Source organism: Pyrgilauda ruficollis, unplaced genomic scaffold (assembly GCF_017590135.1).
Source record: "Pyrgilauda ruficollis isolate IOZ18807 unplaced genomic scaffold, ASM1759013v1 scaffold15, whole genome shotgun sequence".
Lineage (NCBI taxonomy): Eukaryota > Metazoa > Chordata > Aves > Passeriformes > Passeridae > Pyrgilauda > Pyrgilauda ruficollis.
In genome coordinates, this window is record NW_024513654.1 from 17378972 (window position 1) to 17406530 (window position 27559).

At 42.2% G+C, this 27559-nt stretch overlaps 1 protein-coding gene and 1 long non-coding RNA gene across 3 annotated transcripts in view; one reads left to right on the forward strand and one right to left on the reverse strand.

The window, feature by feature from the left end:
* The first annotated feature begins 12000 nt into the window (after positions 1-12000).
* TMEM273 (transmembrane protein 273) overlaps positions 12001-27559 on the forward strand; it is a 30323-nt gene continuing 14764 nt past the window's right edge. Inside the window, exons 1-2 of one of the 2 annotated variants that reach the window (XM_041461640.1) lie at positions 12001-12058; positions 23944-24059. In XM_041461640.1, the coding sequence (XP_041317574.1) occupies positions 23966-24059 (94 nt within the window). In that variant the 5' untranslated portion in view covers positions 12001-12058; positions 23944-23965. Of the gene's footprint in view, positions 12059-23939; positions 24060-27559 lie in introns of those variants that run through there. The other variant, XM_041461641.1, reaches the window with a different exon arrangement.
* LOC121350367 lies at positions 12829-26288 on the reverse strand. The gene is made up of 3 exons (XR_005954657.1): positions 26219-26288; positions 13491-13601; positions 12829-12979 (listed from the first exon to the last, which is right to left on the reverse strand). It is a non-coding gene; the product is annotated as an uncharacterized LOC121350367 (long non-coding RNA).

The following is a 27559-nucleotide window of genomic DNA, read 5'->3' on the forward strand; positions in this document are numbered from 1 at the left end:
AGCCCAGTGGTCATTTACACATTAAAAAGTCCTGCTAATTACATTGGTATAGCACCAGCAAGTTTCTGCAGCCTGAGAATCTCCAAGCACCAGGACACTTTTGATGAACTAACTGTCCCTGACATCCAAGAGCAGCCCAGGCTTACCCCTCCTCAGAGGGACAGTGACCTGCCTTCTCCAAAGCTACCTTCAGCTTTGAGTTCCCGACCTGAGGAAGGTGTACTTTTCACCTTAAATTCCAGCAGGAAGATTTTGCAAAGATGACTCTCCTGAAGTCCTGGTCAGGGTTTTTTGTGCTCAAGTATTTCTAACTCATCCCAAACTGAATGCTGGTCTTGCCAAACATCAGGACACTTCTAAGTGCTAAGTTCTGGCCTGGAACTACAGAGGTCCAGCAGCTCCCCATGCTCTGCACCTGTAACAGCACTTACGCACAAAGGTCTGGTGTATCATCAGTCACGGCACCTATGGACTGAGACATAGGAGAGAACTAGTGCACACTGAAAAAAAGGTTTGGGATTACAAGAGACAATGGAAAAAGTAGTTTTCAGGCACCCACTGCCACTAATGTGGGCAAAACTGTCTGTATGTGTGTCTGTCTCTCCCACAGATTTCTAAAGAGGGGAGGAATGTATTTCTGGAATACTTGTGCTAAAAATAAACCCATCTCTGCTGTCTATGAAGAGAGGCAGGTATAGCCCTGCTTTCTGTAAGCCCTGAACTTGTGAACTGCTGAGAGGCTCAGTCACAGCTAGAAAGATCCCTATGGAAATGGTAACTGCTAATGCAGGAAGGTTGGCTGATTGCTTGGAAAATCCAAAACAGGCCTCTCACATGAAAGCAACTGGGGTTAACAATATTTATCAGGATAAATGTGATTCACATACTCCAGCTTTGAAAGGACTCAAATCTTGGGATAGGCATTAAGCTTATTCAAATACTGTGGTAGTAAATATTTGCTAATTCAGTGTTCAGATGAGCCTCTGGGATCAGACGGGCTGTCATTAAAATAAAACCACTTCTGGGGAAAATTACTGAATAACACACAGGAAACACAACCCAGTGGCACTTAGCTGTTGTTATCCCATTCCCAGGAAATTTAAAAACCAGAAATTCCTGCTGCTTTCTTTCAGTGAGTGTCAAGCAATAACAGATCACACTGAACTTTTTCAGACAGCAGTTTGGACTGAAATTTTAAACTTGTATGAAAACGGTATGCAATTTGCACAAATATGTCTATGGAAAATGTATGTATGTTTGTATGCATAATGAATTCCATCTTTCACACACACACTTGAAACTTTGTATGCTTGGCAATGTTGAGAATTCTGACAAGAGAGCCTCATGCAAGAGCAGTAGCTTTCAGCCTTTTCTGATTTGTATCCCATCACAATGCTTTCTCTTGGGAAATAAATGGGGTTCTGCCCCACTGACAGAGAGAGCTTTTTTCCTTTGTTACCTTAGCTGCAAATCCCAGAGAAGCAGTATGCAGACCCCAAGGGGTCAATGCACCAATCACATCCAAAAAGTCCCTGGTACGTGGAAACCAAAGAGTGGAACTGATTATAAACAGAAATGAAAACATCACCCTGGACTAGGAAAACTCAAGCATCAAACTGTTTTGGTTGCAGAAATTAAATGTTTTATAATTCTCAAGGCGTTAACAAGCAAGGGGTCTGTTTAGGAACCCATGAGAGCAATAGGACTATATTGAATTTTCAGTTGTTTGCTTACAGCACTTTTTGTCCAGCAGAGCAACACAGGTTCAGTTCTTACCTGGGAGCCACAGATTGAATGATTTATTGACTATCATCACAGTGAGTGGAATAACTTGATATCTGGGCACTGGACAAGGAGTGTAGGTAAGTGTACAACATTGGCTGGACAGAGCAGCCTCTGGGTCACAAAACAAAACTTTTTTGCTGAACAAAAGCAGTGAAGCAGTGAATTACTGATACAGGTATTTTCTTTCCCAAGGGGGAACAAGATCAAGGGTGTATTTTCTGCTCAGCTCCCCCTCCTAGCCAGCACAGACTGTGCTGCACGTGGCACCAGGGGAAATGGCAGGTCATATTCCTCTCTGTCTGTGCCCAGCCCCTTACACATCCTGGTTTGAACCAGATTCTGTCCTGACAATCCCAGCTGAGAAGATGTATGTGGGGACATAAAGATCCCCAGTACCTGAGAACCATTGGCAGTCCTATGGCCTCCTTCCTTGGGGACATTTTTCCACCTTTCTGGAAGAGCTGCTTATGCCTTCATGCCGAATTTGTGCAATGAGACAGATGGAGGACTCATCCCCAGCCTCTCTCCAGGCCTACTCCTTAGGGCTCAAATCTTGCCAGAAGATAAAGTTCATTGGTCCCAGCTCTAGGGACTCCTAGAATTCTGACAAGGAGAGAACTTTTTAAAGCCATTGCATAATTTTCCCATTTGTCCTTATTGAAGTTTGAATGAAGCCTAGCAAAGTAAAAAGTCTCTGCAAAAGGAAGCTTTGGAAGAAATCTGAAAAGGGTTCAAGAAAAAGAAATATTTCCTTAATTTCATCTCTCATAATTTTATAATATGATGTTTAATAAAATAAAATGTCAAAATTATTTTCATCCTGCCCTCAGAAAGTAGTAAAAATTATTCTTTCCTAAAAAAAATAGCTATGTTTTTTCTCTGGAATCAGATTTCTTATGAAACCAACAAACTTTGCTACATTTTGACTCTGACTGCATTTACAGTCACTGGCAGACACTGGTTCCACCATCTTTTTGTCCATCTGTGAATAAGACCTTAAATGCAATTTTAAAATAATTTCTGATCTCCTGATCTCCTGTCCCTGCTGCTGAGCCATCAATAGCACCCAGACTCAGCTGACTCAGAAAGAACTTGTCTGAATTCCAGCCTGGAACACTCATCCTAAAACTCTGTGAAGTGCCCGACCATGGCACCAGCCTGGGGCTCAGCATCTCTCTTTTGGCTTTTGGGGACAGAATGTAGCCTAGAAGGACTCTAAAAACACAGCCTCAGGGACACTTTTGGCAAGGATGCCAGTCACAACCTCATCCTGCATATTTCCCCCAAATCAAACTGGCATTTCAGTCAGGAGCAGTCACGATTTACCAGTACCACCGCTACCTCACTACGGTGATCACACCTGAGGAACCCTAGAAAGCTGTTTTTGCATAACTGCTTGAATATTAAACACTCTGCCAAGAGTGGAAGACAAATGTGGCAATAAAGAAACTAACTACAGAGAATGTTAAACAGCAGAAGAGGGCTAAATTATTCTACAAATAAAGATTAAACCTGCAAAGCACTCTTCTACCTGAGCACATTTTCCAAAGTGTTTGCACTACCTAAAATAGCCAAAAAACATGCTAAATACCTATCTGCATTCTGGGCATTGATTTTTCTTGGAAATCTTTCCCTTCTCATCAGGATATGCCAGCAAAAGCTGACAGCACCTTGCAATTTGCAGGAGAGGCTCAGCCTGTGCCAGGACATGCAATAAACCAGTCTTTGTTAAACTAAAGTTTAAGACATGAGCACACTTGTGGCATATCAGATGTGGGAAAAAATACCAGTAAATAGTCGGAGTGATCTAAAATTAGTTCTCATTAAAAACATTATGTAGAAGCCAGCGACATTTAAAGATGCTCAGCCAAATGCATTAGGTAATTTATAAACATAGCTATAATCCATCTAATTTAAGAAAAGGTTGGAAGAATGTGGGGTCACTGGCCTAGTGTAAATATTTCCCATTTACAAATTGCAAAGCAAAAACCAGAGACCACAGGCTAATTAAAATAGCTGGCCAAACAATGATGGGCACCTTAAGGGGCTATTTTTAGGGGATCGTATGAGAGCCCAGGCAGCCAGAAGTCCAGTCAATCCAGAGGTGCCACATGGCTGCTCTCAGTCCTTTGCACTCCCTCGCCCCACCACAGACAAGGTGAACCAGACAGTATGATATTTGTTTCAGCCCCACACACCTCCATCCAGATTTCACGCAGTATTTTGCACTTCACACAACACACTGGATGATTTTCCATGGAAGTTTCCAAAGAATCACCATCCTTTTCCTGTCCCATGTTCCTACACAGCTGAGAAATGGGGTTTGGGCAGTGAGGGCAGGATTGACTCCCCCCAGGTGCTGGGAAATGACAAGAGGAAGTTGTGGTGTGCTGCACTACAAGAGGAAGTTGTGTTATACTGCAGTTCAGCTGGTACTGCAGAGGTACTGCGGTACAAATGTATGTTTATCTCTGGGAGAAGAGAAGTGAAGAGAGGTGAAGAAAGAAAAGATAAAACATCAAAACTTGTTATAGTCTAATGAGTTGCCTGAATTACATGGGTTTTCATTTTCTGGTTTGTAGAATACACATTCCGTGGGCCAAGAACGAGTGAAGAACAGCAGAAGAAAATAATTTTATAGTACAATTTTATTTGTCAGAAGTCAATGAAGCATCAAAACATGCCTGCATGATCTCAAAAACTCGAGTACTGCAAAATGGGTTCAGAAGATATTGGGGTGCAAAATATCTCCCTGCGTGGTTTTGTACTGGGGCACCAGTGGACAGTGAAGGGGAGGCCAGCTGGTTTAGGAGAAAGATGTGAATCAGACAGGGAAGAAATTTAAATTTGCACTTCCTCCTTCTCAAACCAACTATCTTCCTAGTTCAGAATGCTTCTCAGGAAAGGATTATTGGAAACCACAAAGGTTTTGAAAAAAATTCAATTTTTGCATGTCTTGACAGAAAAACATGTGCCAGGAGAATGCCAGGCACAGCAAATACACTTCCTAACCTTCCTAACCTAACCTGCTTCCAGTCCACAAGCAGATCAGAGCACACCCCTTAACTGCAAGAAGCAACACAGCTGTTTGCATTTCTCATTCCAGTAATCCAAATAATTATAATACTGTCTCTCCAAAACGATATGACTTTACGTCACATTTAAGAAAAGTAAGCGGTCTAAAATCAGCATTCAGTAAACCAGAAAGCACTAGAGAGAGAATGAGAAGCTCATGCCCATCTTTTCAGAAACAGCCAATGTGTAATTGTTCAAGGTTTTGCTGAATGTCAGGAATGGAAGATTAACAAGGAGTGAGATTATCAGCCTTAGCGGGAGGAATTCACGCAAACACAGCAAGGCCAAGAACAGCTGAAAACCTGACCTGAAAGATAGCAAATGTGCTTCTCTGCAGAACAGTGCTGAATAGTGACTGAGAAGAAAGGAGCCAAATGAGGAACAGAAAAGCAACCTCTGCAGAAAAGCAAGGAAACAGAAACAGGGCACTCAGAGACAGAACGCCTTGGTGCTGCTACGCTGCAGGAATCGTCCCAGCTCCTCCGTGTGCAGCACACCTGGGCTGGCTGACACTGCCCAGGACCACCTGAGAGGTCCATGGCAAAACCTGCCCAGGGAATTGGGTGAACTGGGTGGCTTAGGGATGGATTTTCATTCTTTTCCTGTAGCTGAACTTGGAGAATGGAGTCAGTGATCTAAGTGGAGTAGATAGGCAGATGCCATCAGAGAACACCCTAAGAATTCTCCCAGGCCTAAAAACTATGTCACAACCCATTAATGATGATTAATTAGATGAGTCCCAGGTAATCAGAGACTATTCCTAGCAGTAAAGTGATTTCTGGGACTGAAAGTCACCACACAAAATGTACTGAAGTGGCTGGTATCAATAAAGCGACAAATGCAAACAAAATAATTCTTTACTCTCATTCCATTAAGGAAAAGGCATGTGGTTTGAATTATGATCATATAAACAACTGCCTTCAGGCATTTTTTTAATGTTTCTAGTCTGCTAAATTAATTAGAAAATTCACACTGTCAAATATTTGAATAAAAATATAGTGGGGATAAAGAGATAAATACTACCATTTCAAAAAAGTCACAATTGATTTCCTTTAAACTTTACAAAAGTGTTTTAGACAAAATAAGATAAACATAAAACAATAATGAAATTATTACTGGTGAAAATTCTAATGTGGCAAACAGGTACATGATTAATTATCTTCCTTCAGAAATTAGGGACTCTTCTCTTAGGAACAAAACTAAACATGTTCACAATATCGAGGCTTCTAGCTGATCCATAATGACACTCATACAGATATTGTCCTTGATTTCAGAAGTGTTTACACTCAATACAGAGCAGACTGAAGCATTTAAGCACTGCAAGCTCAAGCTGAATTTCCATTGCAGTCTTTTAGTTAGTGACAGAAAGTATTGCTATTTCAAAACACAGCAGCAATTCCTATATCCAATGTTCCCACATTCATTCAGAAAATGACTGCACAGGCAGGCAGGCCTGAACAAAGAGGTAAGGTTTGATGTCTCCATTGGCAACACTTTTAACAGTGCCCATGTCATTTGGGATCGCAAGTCCCTCTGATTTCAATATTCCAGTCCTATTGAAGCACAGCAGCATCTCACACATTTCAAAGTGGTGCACAAAACCTGAATATTTTGGAAATTGATGTTTACTGCAGAAGCAGCCTGGCATATGCAGCTGAGCCAGCTCTAATCGACCATTAGAAACCATTCCACAGACATGAGTGGGGGCTGAAAATGCTCTGCTTGCTTATTGCTTCAGACAGAGTTTGTGCTGTCCTAGCAGGAGGGATGCTATTGAGAACTTGGATAGTCTTTTTCAAGCTTAGTTGAGCATGACAAGCATGAAACATCTCCATTGAAAATAAAACATCTCTACCCTTTCTGAAAGACTACAGATTTTTAGGAAAACAACTGAAGAAAAAATACAAAACTTCCATGCTAGTAATGAAAGTTCAGAAGAAAGCAAGGAATGGGTGTTGTGCATCAAAATGCGTAAAAATGAAACACTCTTCTCAAAGAATATTTTTATATTGTTCAGCATTAGATGCCTTGATGAATGGTTAATTCCAGTGTTCTGATTCACATTTTCCTTTGCACCTTTCACAGCTTTACCATTTACTTGGACATCAATGTAAAAAAAAAAAAACAACTAAAGACAGGACATTTCATAGTTCCTTCAAAAATCATTTGTAGACTCACTGCTCCTACAAAATACTTCCAATATAATCACACTGTCCTTTTATTTACTATTTGAGCTACATTAGTTTTTGAAGTCCAGGAGATTTTAATAATATTCATTCAGTATGTATGGTTTCCACTGTGGCTGTTACCAGAGTGAGCAAACACCTAACCTTGTAATTAGAGATGATCTATAAATCCAGGCCTATGTACACATGGTCCTGTTGCTGAAGACACAACGTCCCTATCAATCCCACTGTCAATTTGAACAAAATCACCCTGCAAAATACATAGGGATTCATATCAAATACTTGCATTGGTATTCTTTCCAGATGTCACCTTTAAACACCTACAATATGCTTTGTAGACATGTTGCTAGCTTCAGAGCAACCAAACTATACGGTCAAGTTTGTACTGGGAACTTATGAAAAAGCCATCTTTCTCCTCTTCTGGCATTATGGGCTATTCAATAGCTTGTGCTGGGTCCTACATGGAAAAAACCTCCAAGGGAGGATTTTTACTAGGACATTCTGCCTTCTGAAAATTACTGTGGTATGATTGTAATACCTTTGTGCTTTTTTCTAACTGCTGGTCATATTTTAAAAACACCTGTTGCTCTCGAGTCTAGAGCTGCATAAACAAAACCAATAATAATTAATAAGTTTTGCAATTATCTTCTTCCAAAAGAAATCTCAGCTTCAGCTTCAACTGGATACATTCATATGCCTTAAGTTGTCTAGGGTTGCTATGCACTAACTGTTGGTATGTTGCATCTCAAATGTGGCTCTTTGGGAAACTTTGAAGCTCTATAAATAGAAGATATTATTTATTATTATTGTGAGGGCACAGGAATGCACAAATTCACCCCCAGGGGACAGAGACAGTTAAGAACACTTGTTTCAGTGTTGGATGCAGAAATAGTTCACAATGTGAGGCAGAGAACAGCTCTAGTGACAAATATCCTGTATGAGCAAGAAGGAGAGATCAGTGGACAAAATCTATCACACCCACTGCTCATCTTTTACAAGTTTAAACTGATCTTGGCTCCTTTCCTCATCACTGGAGGTTAGCAGACACCTCTGGGATGACTGACATGCCCTTCTTCCTCTAAGGAAGAATCACAAGCTCAGGACAGCTGGCAGACAAGAGAGGAAACCTTCCTGAGTGGCTTAGCCCAGGCACCAAGCACTGAGACAGCTGGAGAGAGGTGGCAGGACTTTGGCCCTAGAAAGGGGACAGAAACCCAACAATGACTGAGATCCCCTGAGCAAGGAAATACAAATGAAATACATACCAGAGGAGATTCAAAGGGAGCAGGGATAAATGAGAAAATCCTAAAAATCTGAGAAAATAATAAAGAGAAAACTAGGAGCAGCAGTACAAACAGTCATTGTTTTCCTCTAAAATTTGCAGGTCTGGTCACATATCTGTATATTAATTGTGAATTTTCCAGCAAGAAATATGAGCAGATTAAGATTGAATAGGATCAAATCAAAAGCACCTAAACAAATTAAGTATTCTCCTCTAAGTGACTTCCTTCCAACCTTCCAAACCAAACCATGCTGAGCTGTCACCCTGCAGGTTGTATTTTATTTCATAATCAGTCAGGAAACAGAATTTCTCCCAGAAAGAAGAACTAAAGAGACACATACCCAGTTCTCTGCAGAGAGGAATCTGCCTGTACCAAGTCCGTCCTTCCCCCGCCGTGGCTGGGACAGTGTGAGATGGGCTGGAGGGAGCCAGGGGTGCTGAGTGGTGCTGGCAGTGACACCCCAGGGCTGACACCAAGCCCACCTCCCCTTGCCACAGGCTGCCAGCACTATGGGTGCTGCATCGTGACCTCACAGCTCCCCTAACACAATTAAGTGCCTAAAGGGCCTTCTGGGCAGAGCCCCTGCTGCTGACAGCAGTGACGAGCAAACACTGCCTTTGCCTAAAAAGACACGTGCTCTTTTCCAATTAAAAGAGTCTTGAAGTCTGTTTCCTTTCACTGTTTATTTGACAGCCCTGTGAAAAGTGAATGTGCTCAGCTCTCAGTGTGCTGAGCACAAGAACTGGAGGACAGAGCAGAGCATGGCCATGGCTTGACCCCACTTCAGCAGCTCTCTGCCTGGAAGCAGTGAGGAGAGTGAGCAGTTATAGTTCAACTCTTCTTCATTGAGTGAAAAATTCACCTTAACTTTACCTCATTCTTCTTCAGAAGAAGTCCAGAAAAGGGTTAGGGTGATGCAATCTGCCTCTGCCCAGCCCCTGGCAAAGACAATACCAACCAAACACTCTTTTTCCTGTGCCAAGAGTCAGGGAGCTCAAGTATCAAGTGACGGCTCACACAACAGCACTGGAGCTGATGGTCCTTCTGATGGAAGAATATACTCTGCATTTCTCTACACTTCTAATCCCTGGACTTTCTTTAATCTGCTCTTACAACTGTTTTGAAGTGACAGCAATCACCATAGACTATTCAGAATGGATTTATGTGGGACACAATACTATTCTTGGTCCCTTTCCCAGCCTTCTGTCTGCCTTTCTAACTGCTGAGCATGAAGCAGATGTTTTGGAGGCATGAGTGCAGCTCACCAGCATAGAGACACACATCCCAGAGCCAACAGAGCAACACTGTGCTTGAGAAAAACATTTTGGAAAATCCTGCTCCTTATAGCTCTCTGCCAAGACAGCCTCTCCAGGCTGCCCCAGGAGTGTGTGCTACATCCACAGCAGAGCCAAGGTCTCAGTAATTCCTGATGCTGTGTGTAGAATACACCATTCAGCTTAGCTTCTCCTTAACTACTCCCATTCTTTGTAACTGATATTAATCCTAGCAACTACCCCTAACAAAACCCTGGTTTCTTCCCAGTTTTTGCCTGTTATTTGACAAAACCCTACAGAGAGGGAGTCCTGAACTTGTACCCATTAATTACACTGTCCATTCAGCGTAAACTGTACCACTGATGCAGGATGAGTCCTAGAAATGCCTAAACACAGGGATGATGGAAGGAGTCAGATAAGAAAAGGTACCTGCAACCTAGGCTGGCACCGGTAAGTCAAGGCTTTATGCCACAATCACTACAAGGTGCAGGGTCACACTTCGATGAAGCAGCTCAGAGGTACAAATGAAATTGATGGGGCATTTCTAGGACAACATCTCAGTATTTGTAGAATTGTGAAGGTATGGTTTAGATTGCACTGAACTGCACTCATCCCACCGAATTCCTTTCTGTTGGCTGCTGCTGGGATTTGGGTTAGCCAGCTAAGACAGATGACATACAAGTCATTTAAGGGCTGAGGTGCCTCCTAACGAAGTGGATTTTGCAGTGTGCTGTACTGGGAGGTGTGACACAGGGACCTCAGCCTGGCACTGAGCACCCTCCCTGGGCATTGGAAGGTGTCCCAAGCATAGCAGTGCTTGCAGTGCTGCTCAGGGAGAATTGTGCTGTGTCCCAGGGGTCACAGCAGCTCAGGTGTCTGCACTACAGAGACACAACACTGACTGCTGGAATACCACAGGCTGGACAGACCTAAGCCTGCAGACACATCATGGCAAGACACCTGAGAAAACCTCTGCTAGAAGTTCTTGCATATCTGTCATGCTGTTACTAATTTTATCCCAAGCATGATCTCTTTGCCTTGAAGTCAGAAATGCCTTCCATTGTGGAGTTAATTCACAATCTTAACAACACTAGAAGGCAGGTTTTTGTGGTCAAATATATTGCCACATTAATAATTTCAGAATATTACATGAAGCACAAAAAGAAAAGAAGTGAATAAATTAACAGAAGAAGCTTGCATGGCTCACTAGAGAATTAAAGTGCCATTTTATTACACACACCTCAGAGTTAAAGTTTTAATTTTCTTTTAAAAGATCTCAATATATAACTTTCATCCTCCATATTCAAAAACACTTAGAGAGGATGATTTGTTCTTTTGTTGTAATCCACAGGACAAATAAAGTTATAGTCAAGTGATGCTGATCTCTGCAATTTCCGTGTGATAACAGAATTGTTCTTATTTTTTGTATTCATTATTGCTCTAATAAGGAACTTTTCTCCAAAGATCCTGATATTCTTTAAATACAAATGAATGAGTCTTTCCCAATCCCTTGTGAACTGCTCTGCAGTCTTGTTTTACAAACAGATTAAAAAGAAGGACACTGACTTATTTCCTCAGGAACTGACTGAAACAGTTCCTAGTTAGTGATTTGGCTCAGGTCAAACCTCCAGCTCTAAGTAGGAGGCAGTTCCAAGAATTATTCCCAGTCCCCTGCTTGGGACAAGCCTCCCTGTCCAGATGCATGGCTGCATACATTCTTACAGTACAGACACAGCAAGAACTGCCACTTGTGGGTTTCACTTGCTCTGCTGAGCCGGCATTGAGGAGCTTTTAAAAGTGGAAAGGCATTCAGAGGCATCTTTTTCTTTTACAAGCTGCAGACATTTGCCTCTTAGCGAAGAAGGTCATCAACCAGGCAGAGAGATCTCTGTGAATATCACTGCAGCAGTTTCCAAATGGCTCCTGGGTGCAGCAGCTCTCCTCACTGCCTTATATTGCAGACCAGCAGAGTTATATTTGGAGACAGATATCAGGATTATGTTCCCAAGAGCCTCTGATAGAGTAAGTTCAGAGTGTGTTGTCATGATGGACATGCACACATGTGCCCTAGCAGAGTAGAGGTCAGCCATCATTCATGAATATGTGGAGACCACTTACAGTCCAGTTACAGCATATGCTAGTAACACGTGTTCCCCACACACCCTGTTTTCTCCCCAGTAAGCTGCTATATTTTTAATGTCTCCATTAGCTTTTGGAACAACTGACAGCTTTAAGTTTTCCCTGCAGTGAGCTCCAACGTGGAAACATCATGCAGCTTTCAATCACAAGCCAAATGGCTCAAGATTTTAAGAGGAGATTCCAATTCCAGAATAGGAAGGCTGCCCAGCCAACCCTTCACCTTTAATATAATTATTCTTTATTCATGACCAACCATAAATGCACCTGGTTCCTGCAGTACTATTTGTCTTCGGAAATGCTCTTGCTGAAATTGCAGGTGAGTGTCTGCGATTCTCTCTTTAGAGTGCCTGTACCTAAGGCAAGGTTCCTGGCCCTCCTGCTTCTATGGGGAGACAGAAGATTCAGTATTTAATGCAGCAACACCAACTTATGCCCAAAACATATCAATTTTTGTGTTTGTTTCAGCACAAGAAATTATTCTTTCATTTAAAGGGAGAAAAGTGCCATTAAATGGTTTCTACATAAGGCTGTCAGTCCTCAATGCCTCTCAAAACCACGAGTTATGTTCAGCTGCTAAAGAAAAATCTAGCTGGTGGTGCACAGATTCAAAATGGCAAGCAAATAGAAATACTATAAAGCATCTGCTCTCCTGAAGTCTTGCCTCTTCACGAGATGTTGTCAGCCCCACCAGCAATGAAAAACGTGTTTGGTATGAGATAAAATGATGTTTCTCTAAGTGCCATGTGATTTAGTCTGGGAGCAGTAAATTAACCAAGGCTCTTAATTCAAACATCACTGAAAAATGTACATTTTGCTATCAAAAGTTGGCTCAGTTTTAGTGGAAATTTCCAGATATGGAGAGGCATGAAGCTGTCCCCTCAGGTGGTTCATTTTTTGCAGAGATACAAGGAATAGAAAGAGGTAAAATCACACTTCTATCACTGAAGGAAGCACTCTTTGAACAGCAATTTATTTCAATTTAGAAAACTATTCTGTTCAAGCAGATCCATCCCTTGGTATAATCCCTTTGGTTTGAGCTTTACAGCAATACTTTGACCAAGGGGCTGCTGGCTGAAGAAAGAGCAGAGCAGGTCACTGAAGCTGCAATTACACATGCTGCGCTGACTGCTGCCAAGGCGGTGAGGGTGTTAGTGCCCAGCAGTTTTCTGGCTTAACCTTAATGCCCATCTCCCTTCTCTGGATCTTGCTGGCCTCTTTGGATGCCTCAGGTGTGACTCTGAAGAAATAGAACAGACTGAAAGTCCTCTTGATAAGAACCTAAACTAAAGTTCATCTTTCTGGCAGAGCTGAGTTAGGAAGAAACCACACATAATTATGTTGGCAGCCAAGGGAAGACAATAAGCCCCTGGAAACCAAGTAAGGGAGATATTTGTGTGGTAAGCTGTGGTTAGCTGGCAGTGATAAGAGATCTTACTAATTTTAATCTTAAGTAACAGTTGCATTTAGAGTAAGAAGTGCATTTAAACTGCTCATTTACCTGCTGTGGTACTGTCAATTGCAACAAAACACTAAAGGCAACTCTGGTGACATGAAACCTCAGGGAAATTATCTCCCAGTTGTTGTTATATTCCTTTCTTGAAGATGTCCTTCCCAACTTGGGCACAGCCCAGCCAGAAGCTGTGCTCCCTATATCCTCCACAATGCCACACATTCCTGAGGGTGCAGGCTGTATCACCCTGTCACACTGTCAGGATATGATTCTGATTGTGTTTTCAGTTCAATCTTACCTCCACTTTTTGCAGATGAGCAAAGAGATAGCATCCCTCATTTCCCTGGCTGCTCCTCTACCCCATCTACTCTGGTGATTTCTGAAGGGATAACACATCCTCTTGTTTTCTCTACATGGGAGCAAATAAGTTAGTTATCAACAACTTTTCAGCAGAAGCACTTTGGACAAACACCTGTCAGCTTGACAAAGTGATTTGCAGGTTATACTCCCATTCAACAAATGAATAAAAATATGAAGAAAACCAGCACAACAGCAATAGCAAAATCAGCTCTCTGATATGAATATTCAAGAAACTGCTGCTGCAGACAAATGTGCCAAGGGCCATGAGTCCCATAAGTCAGGATACCCACACACTAAAAGTCTCTATTCAGGCAGCTAGGCATGCAGAAAAAGACATGGTATTTAAACACAGAGGTGGAGGTGGAGATTTTTATTTTTACAGTTCTACACAGCTGGAGCAACCTTGGGACCCCTGAGTGAAGTCTTGACCATCAGTATCCAGCCTTTCTCCTGGTTGATTCTCCCAACATGAGCAGCAGCCAGAGACCTTGATGATACAATTGCTTTCCTGCATTTACTTTATTGCTGTAGGTTTCAAGAAAATCTACAGAACCACAAATGCTTGACTTAAGGAGAGAATTGTGAGCTTAGCTCCCATGTGGCTTGATGAATTCCTAAAGAAAAGTGCTCTGTGAGGACAGCCCTCTTGGAGAAGGGGCAGGTTAGGGTCATGCAGGAGGAAACGCTGCAGGGGCTCCAGGGGAGGCACCTCCAGCTCTCCACTACATGGGTCATGGGGATGGTGCTCTGCAATCAAGTCACTTGTTCCTCTCTTGAACTTAGACCCTGCAGGCAACAACAGAGCCAGCAATCACACAGCTTTTCTAGATCTTCATGGGCACACTCCAAAGTCCTATTTTCAAAAACAATGTGAGCACTTATGAGAGTAAGTCCCAATGAAATTACTTTTTGCAAGTGGTGCTGAATCTATTTTGCACTTTCACAGTTGTATCTTGACCTGCCTTGTGCAGTATAGCTGGCAAATCCTTTTATCCAGCTGCTGACAGCTTCTCAGCAGAGCACAGCTCTTCAGGCTCCTAGAAAGCATCCATTTCTAAACAGGTAAAAGCCAAAACTGACCAGATTTTGTGACAGCAACAGACCAGCTCTGAGGAGGAATTTAAGCAAGAAATTCTGAGCTTTCTTGAAACCAACTTTTTCATTATTTCTATGGCTTAGAAAGAAGAAGGTGCTGTCAAGATTCCATGTCAGTCCTTCAGAGAGTCTAGTCTTCTCTAGGATCCTTCAACAGGAAGATATCCAGAATATCTACAGTCCAATTTATTTAAGGCTTCACAAGTCACAGTGAGTCCAGGAGGTGAAACACACCAGGGGGTTTCTGCTCTCCTCTAAATCTTCACTCTTGGGGATTTCAGAGGGAAATGTGAGATGCATCTAGTCCATTGTGATAGGAGAAGACTTTGAGGTAGGCAGTCTTCAGACCTACACTGGGAAGGGCAGGGTGTGCCCTTCTCCTGAGGGGAAAATAAAGAGAGAAAGCAGGCATTTTTGGTGAAGACTGACAGATTAGACATTTCTGCTCTAATACTAAGGAGTTCAAGAGAGATTTTATGTATGCTCAAAGGAACGAACAAATCTTTGTAAATGCTGTTAGACTGTAAATAAAAGAATGAAATATTAATAATTGTTTCCATCAAACTCTAGGAGAAATCTATCTTTGCATTATTTGGATAAGGCTCTGTCACTAGTTCAGCCTTGCCATTTTTAGATATTATTAGAGTTTTATAGCAGGTCTGAAATTCTATGCCAGTGAGACTGAGATTTTAATGCATATTAATGGCAGAAATGGGGGAGGGGAAAGGAAGTTGGTGTGATTCCCTTATAGAGTACAATACTAAATAAGAAGATTCCAGCTGTGCAACAGGAAAGTTAAAATGGTTTGTTTGGATCATTAATATTGCAATGAAAACTAATTAAACCTAGAGCTACAAGGAGGAGCTCATTAGAGATTTGAATAGAGGCAGCATAACACTCAGCAGCCTCCAGTTTTAGCAGTTTCTTTTATCACACCAAGTGGGATAGCAAGAGCTCACTGAAGAGACGAGGATAGTCTGAAGAGCCAAGGGGATATGGATGCCCAGTCCATGGGATCAACTGCAAGAGTACCTGATTGCTACAGGGCTTTGGAAAATGCTGCATGATCTTTGTATCTCTGTAGAATGAGCCAAGACCTTTTATTGGCTCTCTGCTCAGACTAACATTGCTGCTATGCTATATCTCTGTCCCCTTGTCTGACCTGACATCTGAAACTTCATCTAAAATTTCCTTAGCCTAAGAGCCCTCAAATATGCTTTACAAAATATACCTACTCGTTTAGCATCAGTCCCTACATGCCCACCCCCAGACAAGGCACTTCATAGTCTGTAGTTTAAGCATGACTCTCAGTTTTACATTTCCTTTCTCCTTTAACATGTCATGCCACTTTTGCTGTAGCCAAAGGTGTTCCTGCCCCTTTTCTGTGGCCATCAGCATCCTCCTGCAGCTATTTAAGTCTTCTCACTTCTGATGCTGTCATTCGCTCCCTCCCCCATGGCCTCCCTACATCCCTACCCCCTCAAATCCTGCTCCCAGCTTCACACGGAAGCCAGGGACTATACTAACCTCTTCCACGACATCTGTCTCAGAAGTGAATAATGATCAGACTGGGCTTCCTAAGTCTTGCAACCTTGCAAATTCAAGTAAATACTGAAGCCCCAACTAAGCTGTTAATTATCCATGGTAAGTGCTGGTAAAAGTGCTTGTATTTCACTCCAGTAGAGGCTGCCAGGGTGGAGGAATCACCTGCTAATGCTGATCATAAAGGACTTCATGGGGGAGAGTCCTGAAAGAAAACAGGCACCTTGTAATTTTACTGATGTTGTTTAAACCTTGCTGGATTGGGGTCCTACTGGTGACTTGAGAAATTTAGAAATCCTTCAGTCACAGAAAAAACCAGAATAAGATACTAAAGCAGTGACACACTAAACTGTACACATGTAACTCAGACTAGAATTTTTCCTACATGATTTAGACAATCAAATTCCAAAGGAACATGATATGTGAGGCACTGGAACTGGTGAGGCACTGCAAGAAGCTGCCCAGAGAAGTTGGGGGTACCCCACCCCTGCAAGTGTTCAGGGCTGGTTTGGGCTCTGAGGAACATGGTCTAGTGAAAAGTGCCTCTGCCCATGACAGAGAGGTTGAAACTAGATGATCTCTAAGGTTCTTTTCAACCCAAACCATTCTATGATGCTAGCAAATTAACCCCTCCCTCCCTTAATCAAAGTGTCAGACCATGTGAACATGTGGATCACTGAAAAATCTTCCATTTTCAACTCAGAAATTTCCTAGCACTACAGCAGGTTCTTGCTCAGGTTCTTCTCAGTTTTGTCCTACTTTGGGCACCAGGGAAATAAATTTTGAACAAAACCTTCTGCTGCATCTGCATTCACTTCTAGATGATAGTACAGCAAAAGGACTGGACTGAGAAAGGCAAAAGCTCAAAAAAGTAGAAAACAGACAATTAATACTGAAGATCCCAAGAGATGAGAATGGATCCAAGCAAGTCAGGAGGACATCAGTTCCAGCCCAGCCTGCATTTCCAGGCAGGTGTTATCAAGGCATGACTTCCTTAGACAGCCAAGAAGAAGAAAATAATGGAACAATGCTGTAAAAATTAATCGCTGGACATGAAATATGTCCAGAGGTATAGGACATGTCTTGTCATTGGAAATGTCTAGGCAAACCCAGAGCTGTGAGCTATAGGCAGAAACAGCCCCACAGGCTGCAGCAGTGGCACCATGCAAAGACCACTCTCCCTGGCATCCCAGTAGTGGATGGTGGCATTTAAGGATACTCATCACCAAAAGGAGATGGTTTTGATTTTCTGCAGCCAAAACAGGGACATGTAGATGCAGTCTCTTCATCACTCCTCATTCTGCAAACCCTTGCTTAGCTGAACCCATAAAGAGCCTTGGTGTACATGGGCCAGGCTCAGGTGTCAGCAAGACCACAGAGAAAATAAGAGCCCAAGAGGGGCAGAACTGCACTTCATATTTCACTTGAACACAGGAGTCCCAGCCTAAGCTATATCCATGTACACTGGATTTATACAAACCCTGCAAAATTCACACCAGGAGATCAGGGGTAATGTTATGTGTGCTGTTTCCATCTCTTCCCTGGGGGAGAAATAGATGAGTTTGTCATGATGTCACTTGTTCCTCTTTAATAGCAATCCTGAGAACCTACATTCCACTTTCTATTTTACCCTCCCTGATGTTCCCCCACCAACCAAAGCCCTCAACAGCATGGTTTTGGAATGACAAATATCTTCACAGGCTTGAGTGACTGCAGTAACCTCACATTCCCTTTCCTGGTGCAGCTTGCATATCACAAATACACATAGTTCGAAGTCAGCCCTTGAATACTTCACATGCTGGTTCTGCTGCTTCCCCCTGTGGCATCAACACCTTCAAGCAACCCCATGTTGCCCCTGGCCTGGTTCATCTGATATGCTTTAGACTGATAAACAAGGACAGTGACAAACAAAAGGGAAGGAAATCAAGAAATATGTTATGGCCGAGGTCTTGCTTTCTACAGAGCAATGAAGGCCACATTTACGTAAGCTGCCAATCAGCAATCACCTCACATTGTTGTCCACCATCTAAAGCTTTTAAGGATATCTTCAAATTAATCTACTTCACTAAGGGCTCTGTGTGAGGGGAAGCAGAGGTGCAGGAGTCTGCAAGCTCAATAGAGATAGACAGTGCAGGGGAATGGCATCTACCAGAACTTGTGGTGCTGCAAGGATTCAGTGAGAAAGGCAGTCTTGTTTCAGATCCTCCCATAAGATTAATTTGGGCTGTGATGCAGGCAGACGTTAGGACACAGTAAAAGCTGAATGCCTTGGCTGTCACTTGATCAGGCATAGTGATGATTTTACTAGCAAAGTGCCTCTGCACTGAGATGCTGTTTCTGCTAACTGCCTATCATTAACACTACCCTCATAGGAAAGACTTCAGGCCTCATCCATCAGAAAGATAACACAGGTTAGATCCTATAAGATTCCAATATTCCAATGGTCTTAAACCATAATGTAGGTACTTAAATTCCTGTTGAAGGAGTTAAAACAGGTTTTTACATCCCTGTATCTATATATAAAGGATTAAAGAAAGAAGGGAGGTAACATATTTAACTCTCTTACTTCAGCTATCTAAATTTGAATTTTACTGCCATTCTTCCTTGTCTATAAACGTCTTTCCACTCACTTTGGCAGGCACAGCCCTACCATGCACAGATGAGATTTCTGAACACCTCTGTCAGAGGCTGAAATCTTTCAGCTTTCCACAGAACTGTGCACGTGAGCAAAAGAGCTGTTTTCACAGGCAGATAATGTAATCTATTTTGGGGAATCTGCATGGAAATGAATGCTGAATGGTTGTTTAACTTTAACCTGTGTTTATGAAGATGTCTAAAGACTTTTAGTGCTTTTAAATGTAAAAGAGGAAAAAACCACATTTCTAATCCCAAAAAAGGGATTAGGTTGTTTACGCCTCTTGTATTCCATTAAAGATGCAACATTTGCTTTATGTCAAGAGAAGTCCCAGCTTCTTTAATGCCATGTGTAAATGCAAATATTAGCTGGCACCAAAATGGGATACAGTTAGGTCTAATGTCATGGCACTAGTATTGCTTATATTATAAAGAAAGTGGCAATTCCTTTGAACAGGAACTGCATGGTTTGTTCAAGTAACTCTGCTCTATGTACATTCCAAATTGTCTTCTGACAACAGGATTTCAAAAGCAAAGTGCAACATGTTTGTACATGCAAGGAATAATACAAATGAGCTGTAGGAGCCCAGTTGTCCACTGTTCACTAGGCATAGCTGCCCTTGACTAGCAGTCTGAGAGCAAAAGCTTCCTTATCATTGAAACAAAACACACCCACCCCCAAAACCACAAGTTGAACATTTCTACCCAAAAACTAACCAGGCTTTCTTGTGGAAGTTACACATTTCACATTTCATACCCCCTTTTTTGATGGTTGAACTGACTAGCAAAAGAAAACAAAAATCCCTGGATACACCAAATTTTTGCTGTGCCAGTGCAATGGATCATTCTGTTCTCTGGTTACAGCACATCATGAGAATGCAATTCAGCAAGTGACCCAGCCAAGAAGGGGTAACAGGGACATGAACTACCTGAATTACCACTCCTATAGAGCACTGAATCTACATTTTCCCAAAGGAACAGCTGGTGTTTTTCAGGAGTTCATTCCTGATAAAGATGCTCAACCTTTCCACTCTTACAGCGTATTTTCTTTTGAAGATTTAGTCTGCTGAAAATCCTATTTTACATCTGAAACAGGAAAGACAAAAAAAGTTTCTTCTACTACACTATGTTCTTTAGTAGATCATTTGGAGGAAACTCATCATGGTTTCCTTTTAGTAAAGTCCAACATGCTTATACAGAATACAGATGGACAGGAGATGCAAGAATATTGGATGGAAATTGGACATACTTTACCCTTTCCTCTTGCTCTGACTGCAGTTTGCTCCTCCTCCACACACTCCACCTTCAGACAGTAAGCACCTAGCCATTTTCAGAGGTTGCTTAGGAGCTTTCTAAGTTATAATCATACACGTCAAAGGTATTTTGAGACACAGCTGAGTGTATCAGAATATGCAACAATGACAAAGCCAGCCTGCCTGGCATGTTTTGTTCATGCCGTATGAATTCCTACATAGGAAAAATTCCAGCAGTGCTGCCTCAGTAAAGGAACTTTATCAACAAACACCCCTCCAGTGACTGAGATAATCAGAGCACCAGACAATATCATCCAGTGAATACTGGAGCCCTTCATTTAGGGTCACCCAGTCCAAAACTCACTGCTCACAGAGCCAAACTCTCCCACAATGACTTCTTTCATGAGCTGTGTGGGATTGTTTCTTCCTCCTGCAGCATCCCAGTTCCTCTGGTATTTTTACAAATAGTACAGCATCTCCACTGGGACTTACAGTGCTTCAGAGAATATACAACCTGTGGAAAAATCTCCTCCTCCAGTTGCCCACTGAGATTTCATCAATGAGACAAATAATGTAGAGATTACTTCAGCACTGTCTTTCCTGATGTACACAAGAGATTTGAGTGCATGTCCCACGGCTTTTTTCTTTGCCTCCTCACACTTCTCTGAGTTGGTAACAGAGTCAAGCTATAGTGTCCCTAAGTAAAATCCAGAAAACACATTTTTAAAATGTACCAGCATCTCTGTAGCATAACACATTACTTTACATGGAAAAAGAAAGAGAGATGGAGGGGAATTAAAAAGGAACAAGAGAGGAATGCCGAATGGTTTCCCACAGTATTCCTTACACCAAGGGAGGAAAGCATTAAATAACTGGTGCAGGCGTGTTTCCCTTTGTTAACACACCCGACATCTGTGATTCTGTTGCTTGATGCCATGTGGAATCCCTTCCAGTTGTCCCAGCAGCTCAGAGTCCTGACAGAGGGGATGATTGAGAAAATAGCAAAGGAAGAGCAGCTGTGAGTTTTCAAGCATAGTTTCCATTTGTTCTGGATGCCCACAGCAAAAGCACCTTGATTTTTTGGCAGTAGCCAGCCTGAACATGTTTTGTTCAATTTGTTCCATGATGTGACATGACATGTTGATGGAAGGCAGCATATCCACACACACCAGGCTGCCTGAGGTTGTCTAATCACCACAGTATCCATCAAGCAAAGTGCACAAAATCTTTCAACCTTTTTCAACTGGACTCAAGATTTATTTGGCCACACTCTGAAGCATACATTTGAGCCTGAAGATTGGATCTGTGTGATGATGAGATTTCATCAAGAGCTGTTAATGAAACAAAGGAAATGACCCCTTGGATCAGATCAAGGAACTGTTTCACTCCTGTCTAGCTGAAGTGGCAAACACAGAGGATGCTAGAATCCTGTCAACAAGATGTTGACGTGAGTCAGCCAGCAATGTTTGCATGGGTCAGTCTGTAACAGAATATTCTGCTTATATAGGGTGCTTCTTTTTGATTTTTCACTTTTGGACTGCATCCCATTGCACTGGACCTACTACTTTCTTTTCAAATAAGTTATCTTGTTGTTATTGAGAGAGCTTTTGTATATTTGTCTGTCTGATTTGTCCTGCTGAAATTCTTCATTTCACAACATTTGTTTTTTTCATTTTTTAAGAGAATCTCCTTTTTAAACCCACAACTACCTTGGCATCCCATGCTATCATAAGCTGTTGCACTGGTCTTTGCTTCATGTTTTTCACTGCCATCTGAGTCCACTTTTTGCCCACAGAATGAATTGCACAGAGAATCAAAGTTGGCCAGGACAGATTTCTTTTGAACCTCAGATGGAATAGAAGGAACAGCATTTTAGTGTGTCTCTAATTACAGCCACCATGACAGTTCATATGTGTAGCAATAAAAATAACCATAAACCTACCTAATCATTAAAGTAAGGCAAACAGCTCCTCTCTGTATCATCATACACAGGTACTGGAGTTGCTAATAAACCAGGAAGAGCACTGAGGCACTGGAGTAGCATCTTTCCTATCTCCACAGTTTCTTAAACAACTTTAGAGGCGTATTTTTATTAAGTATATGAAAGGCAGATGATCTTAAACCTCAAAAAGAGTCTGTATAATAATTGTGTGCTCTTCTAATGCTCTCCAAAGACCTATTCAGAGTCCGTTCTGAAAGACAATAATATATCAAGAACTTCTGCAAACTTCCTCCTAATGAACACATGCCAATTTGAGACCAAGAATTCTGGCCTCGGAGGACAAAATAACCACTGCACTTAGTCTCTGGGTGTTTTGCTACTTTATTTCAGAGTGATTCAAAATCTAATTAAATTTCTAAACTCTAATGAAATTACAGAAGAAAAATCATTTAGGATTATATTATATACAATTACTCACAGCTGAAAATTACAGTTAGCCTCTTTCACCAAGACAGGGTCTCCTGAGAAATCCTTGTTATTCATGTAACGTATAAATCTGACATTACTCCCACTATTTACAGGTCGAAGGTAAAAGCAGAATTAATTAAACATATATATCCTGCCCACTGGCTGGATGGTGAAGAACAGAGGGAAGGCTGATAATGATGACGGTGCTTGAAACCGCATTTCCCAATTTGGTCAAGAATCAGAATAAACCTATTACAAAGCAGGATTATCTTAAGTCTGTCTTATTCTGGTCAGTGCTTTTCCTTGCTGCAGGTATGCTGTGAACAAGAACAGTGAAGCTTATACAGTCAGCTGTGTGCAGTCACCTAGCTAAGCATTCATTGAAAAGCAGCAGTGGAATAAAGCAAATAGCTTTAGAGATTTCACCCAAATACTGAGATGCTTAGTTCCTCCTCTGAAATACTAAAACTACTTGAGACTGCTGATTTGGGCCATCAGAAGCAACAAAAACCGACCAAAGCAAAATAAAGCAAAGACACCCCCAAATAAAAAAAAACCCCCAACCACCAAACCCCAAAACAAGCAAGCTGACATTCCTGTTATTATTTCTAGAAGAAGTTTTCAGGAATCTTGAAGCATGGGATCATTTGCAGATGAAACATGAAGTACAAAAACACAGGAGGTTTCTTACAAGGATCCTGATCTTTCCCATCCAGCTGGTGTAGAGATTTTTGTTTGCTTGGTTTTGGTGTTTCCAGCTCTGATCCCATAGAGAACCAGGAGCAGAGAAAGAGCAAAAATGAACTGCACACACACACACACACACACACACACCTGTGTGCACACCAACACTACCAGTCAAAGCAGTAACAAATACTTTCTATGGCATCTGCCACACTCAGTCAGTTGTACCAATGCTTCCCACAGCAAAATAAGACAGGGACATCAAGACATTTTTCTTAGAAGTTACTCTCTGGGAACTGTTATGCAATAGTTTAGCAGCCATAGTGTGCTGATTCTCTACTCCTGAAAAAGCTGATCATGAAAAGGGAATATTCAAATAAGTGTTCTACTGAAAACATGGTAGCATTCAAGTTGAGTTCATAAGAAGAATAGCAATAAAGAAAGACAATGCCTCAGAAAACTTCTTCTAAGACAGAAAATCCACTTGGTTATCCACAGATTTAGAAGATTTCAGCAGAAACAAATTCTCTGTGGTAGGACTTGCAATATGCAAAAAGAACTGTTAGTGTTTAAATGTCCCTTAGACAGCAAAACAGTTGAACTAGGCTGTGCTGTTGGCTGTCCACCTTCTCCACAAAACACTTTCAAGTTTGTTTATGTATTGAGCTTAAACCCAAAAAAGGCAACTTCTGTTTGCAAATCTAACTACTCAGGATGTGACTGTAGTTTCTCAATAATCATGTGACCTGCTTTAGGTTGTTTTTTTTTCCCAGACACTGCAGAAGAGCAAAATTCATGAAAACTTGGGCGAAACCACTCTGTTGTCACAACTTCATAATGACCTTACTAACAAGCTGGATATCGGCACCTACAGCATTTCTTCTCTTACGTAAGTGATCTAACTTATTTGTTTTCCATTCTTTCTGAGGGCTTTTATTCCTGAGCTTGATGGGCTTATTTATTCCCCAGCTTAATTGTCTATATATTGTGTAAAACTTTGTTTCTTGGAGAAAAAACATTTGTTGAGCCAGAGGGGTATTTTGCTGAGTTTTCTAGCTCACATTTCCTATTCTGGGTGCAAAGGGCTCAGCTGTGCACAGTCCAGAAGACACAGTGAAGTTAAATGCCTGCAGCTTTGCAGATGAGATGTGCACCTGCTGAGCACCTTGTTTATCACTATGTTTCCTACTCCCTGTCCACAAAACAGTACTTCAGTAGTGTTTGAGGGACAATTGACCTGCATGCGTGCTGACTGCAAGCTGCTTTTGGACTCTGCGACTCTCCCTTACTGAACTCTAGGTCCTGACTCACGTTGCTTCTAATGCTCCCTGCTGGCCCAAAGCAGGGCTTTCTCACAACCTGTTCCTTACTTCATTCTTATTCATCTCCACTTTGTGAGGGAAGCAGTGGGGCTCATGGCTAGGAAGCCTCAGCAGGGGTCATATGAACACTGGGACTGACAGTGTAGTTTAACGGGGAGTGGGGAGCTGGCAGCAGCTCCATAGGCTATTGCCGTCCCTGGACGTTTGCTAAGGGGGCAGGCATCACCCTCTGGTGGTAAAAGCCTCAGCTTTTACCTAACGAGCTCCTCCTATGCTACCCTGCTTCATGCAGACATTCACAGAAAATCACCATCTACACTTGGGGAATCCCACAGGAGCAGTTTGCCCCACCTCAGACATGCAGAACAGTTATTCCCACTTGTGTCCACTGGGTATCCGCTCCTGCCTCACCTTCCGCAAAGCGGTCCGCAGATCTGCAGCAGTGCTCTACCCTGCCTCTGCAGTTCCCAGAGATTTGCTTACTTTTCTTTTTGCTGCCTCAATTGTAAATGGCTGTGAGCTCCTGGCTGCTGCAAAGCCACAGGACTAGCCATTATCTGCTGCAATGAGGAGAAATATGAGTTGTTGGAGGAAGGGGGAAAAGTCACGTGGAAGCAGGAGTAACAAGCAAAGGGACTAAGGCAAATGCTGTGTACTTAGAAAGATGAGGCACACTGTATTGCTGTTTACCACTGTAGGTTATGGCTGGGAATGGTTTACAATACCTAATCCGGTGGGGAAATTGAGCTCTTCCTGCTCCCTGGTTTTATGCCCAAATTGCATTCTGCATCATTTTCCTGGCTGAGCTGACCTCTGGGCAAGGCACCGGGTGAGCAGAGCTGTCACAGACAGCCTGGGCACAGCAGTGTGACACAGAGGCTGCTCTCTGCTTGGCTCAGCTCTGTGTGCAGCAAGGTCTGGCGGGGGGCTGACTGCCCAGAGTTACACCGAGATCACAGACTGGAGGCTCCCAGCTCAGCGAGTTTATCTGCGGCTCCATCGCGTGCTCAGCAGCTCCACCTCGCAGAGGGTAACCACAGCAGCAGAGTGACACTCTGTTACAGAGCGGTACTCTGTGCTGCAGAGCAATACTTTGCTACAGAGCAATACTTCGTGTTACAGAATGATGCTCTGTGTTGCAGAGCGATACTCCATGTTGCAGAGCGGTACACCATGTTACAGAGCGATGCTCTGTGTTACAGAGCTGTACTCCATGTTACAGAGCCGTACTCTGTGTTCCAAAGTGATGCTCTGTGTTACAGAGCGGTACTCTGTGTTACAGACCAATGCTCTGTGTTACAGAGCGGTACTCTTTGTTGCAGAGTAGTACTCCGTGTTACAGAACGATATTCTGTGTTGCAGAGCAATACTCCGTGTTGCAGAGCTGTACTCTGTGTTACAGAGCAGTACTCTGTGTTGCAGAGTGGTACTCTGTGTTGCAGAGCGATGCTCCGTGTTACAGAGCTGTACTCCGTGTTACAGAGCTGTACTCTGTGTTACAGAGCTGTACTCCGTGTTACAGAGCTGTACTCTGTGTTACAGAGCTGTACTCCGTGTTGCAGAGTGTTTGCAGCCGGCAGGGAGAGCTTCCCCACTGAGAGTCCGGCTCCAGCACAGCTCACCCAGCACCCTCCCCCGGCACGTTCTCTGTTCCTCTTTCTCCATGCCCCCACCTGTAAGCAGGGCCCATCCAGCCTGCGGCCTCGCCTGCCAGCAGCACACTCACCAAGATGTTCCCCAGCGGCTGGAGTCCCAGCCCGGTGTCTCAGCAGGCTCCTGGTGCTGCCAGAGCCGGGGGCACATCCCCAGCCTGTGCCAGCTGCACACCGTGCCCGAGCCAGGACAGCACAGGGCAAAGAGCACCGTCACTGGCTTCGAGGCTCTTTGAAAAATGATCCACAAGTTACTCAAGCCTGGGTATCAAATTCATCTGCTAGGCTCTTCCACAGGAGCAAATACTCTGCAAGTCCAGAGGGTTTATTCAAGACTTGAGTGTTAGTCTAAACTCTCTACAGAGAGAGTCAGAAACCCAGCACTGGGACTAGAGCACGGCAGAGTTTAAGCCATCATTTCAAACCCCCCCAAATGGAAGGTTTTTGTATGTCCCCAAAAGATCTAAATTGCAGATAAGATCAAGATCAAACAGAAAATTGTGTATTTGAATTAATTAGTCCACCTATTTGCAGCCAAGAAAAAACTGAAACAAATAGAATCCACCTAACATTGTCTTTGAAAGCAAACAGTATTTAAGCAGCATCCAGCAAATGATATTAAAACTTAATTAAAAGCATATTGCAAGAATGAATTGAAAATATTCTCTTTAGTCTTGTGGGTTTTCAGGAATTTTCCTCCCTTTTTAAAAAGAAACTAATAATTTAATCTCAATATATTAAACGGACCTACATAAAATATTCCATGTAAAATATTATTTCTGCCATAAAACACATAATCTGTCACTGGTTTAATTCCATTAGAAAGCATACATTAAGGTCTATGTATTATGATCATTAGGATAATAAAAGTAATACAATATCACTTTTATTGTGCTTGAATTTAAAACATTTTTCATATGAGCACAAAGAATAATTAAGGGGATGGAAGAAAGGTGTTTTTTTTTAAATTTATAATGAAATAAAATCACAGGCGAGAGCAAAAAGACTACCTTTTAATATGGAAAAAACTAGAAGCTATGCTTTTTGTGCCCACTGTGTAGCCTTAAAGCTTTTTGTTCTCTTTAAATTTCCTTATTTTTATAACTTTGACTTTGGTCATTTCATATAGCCAGTATAAGCATCGATTCTCTACTCCTTACAACTCCTCTTCTGAGTGTTATGGAGATTTTGGAGAGAAAACATTTCTGCTTGTACAAAATAAGTTTCCAGACATTTTCATTATGTAGAAAAGTTTGGCAAAAAAACCAAAAAAAAAAAATTCAGCTCTGAATTAGTTCCCAAAATATATTTGCTTTAAAACTCAAGATTTTTTTAAGCTTTTCTCCAGATTTCTGAAGCTTGATTTATAATTTATTAAAAATTGGGAATAGAAATGTGATTAAGACCAGGAAAGA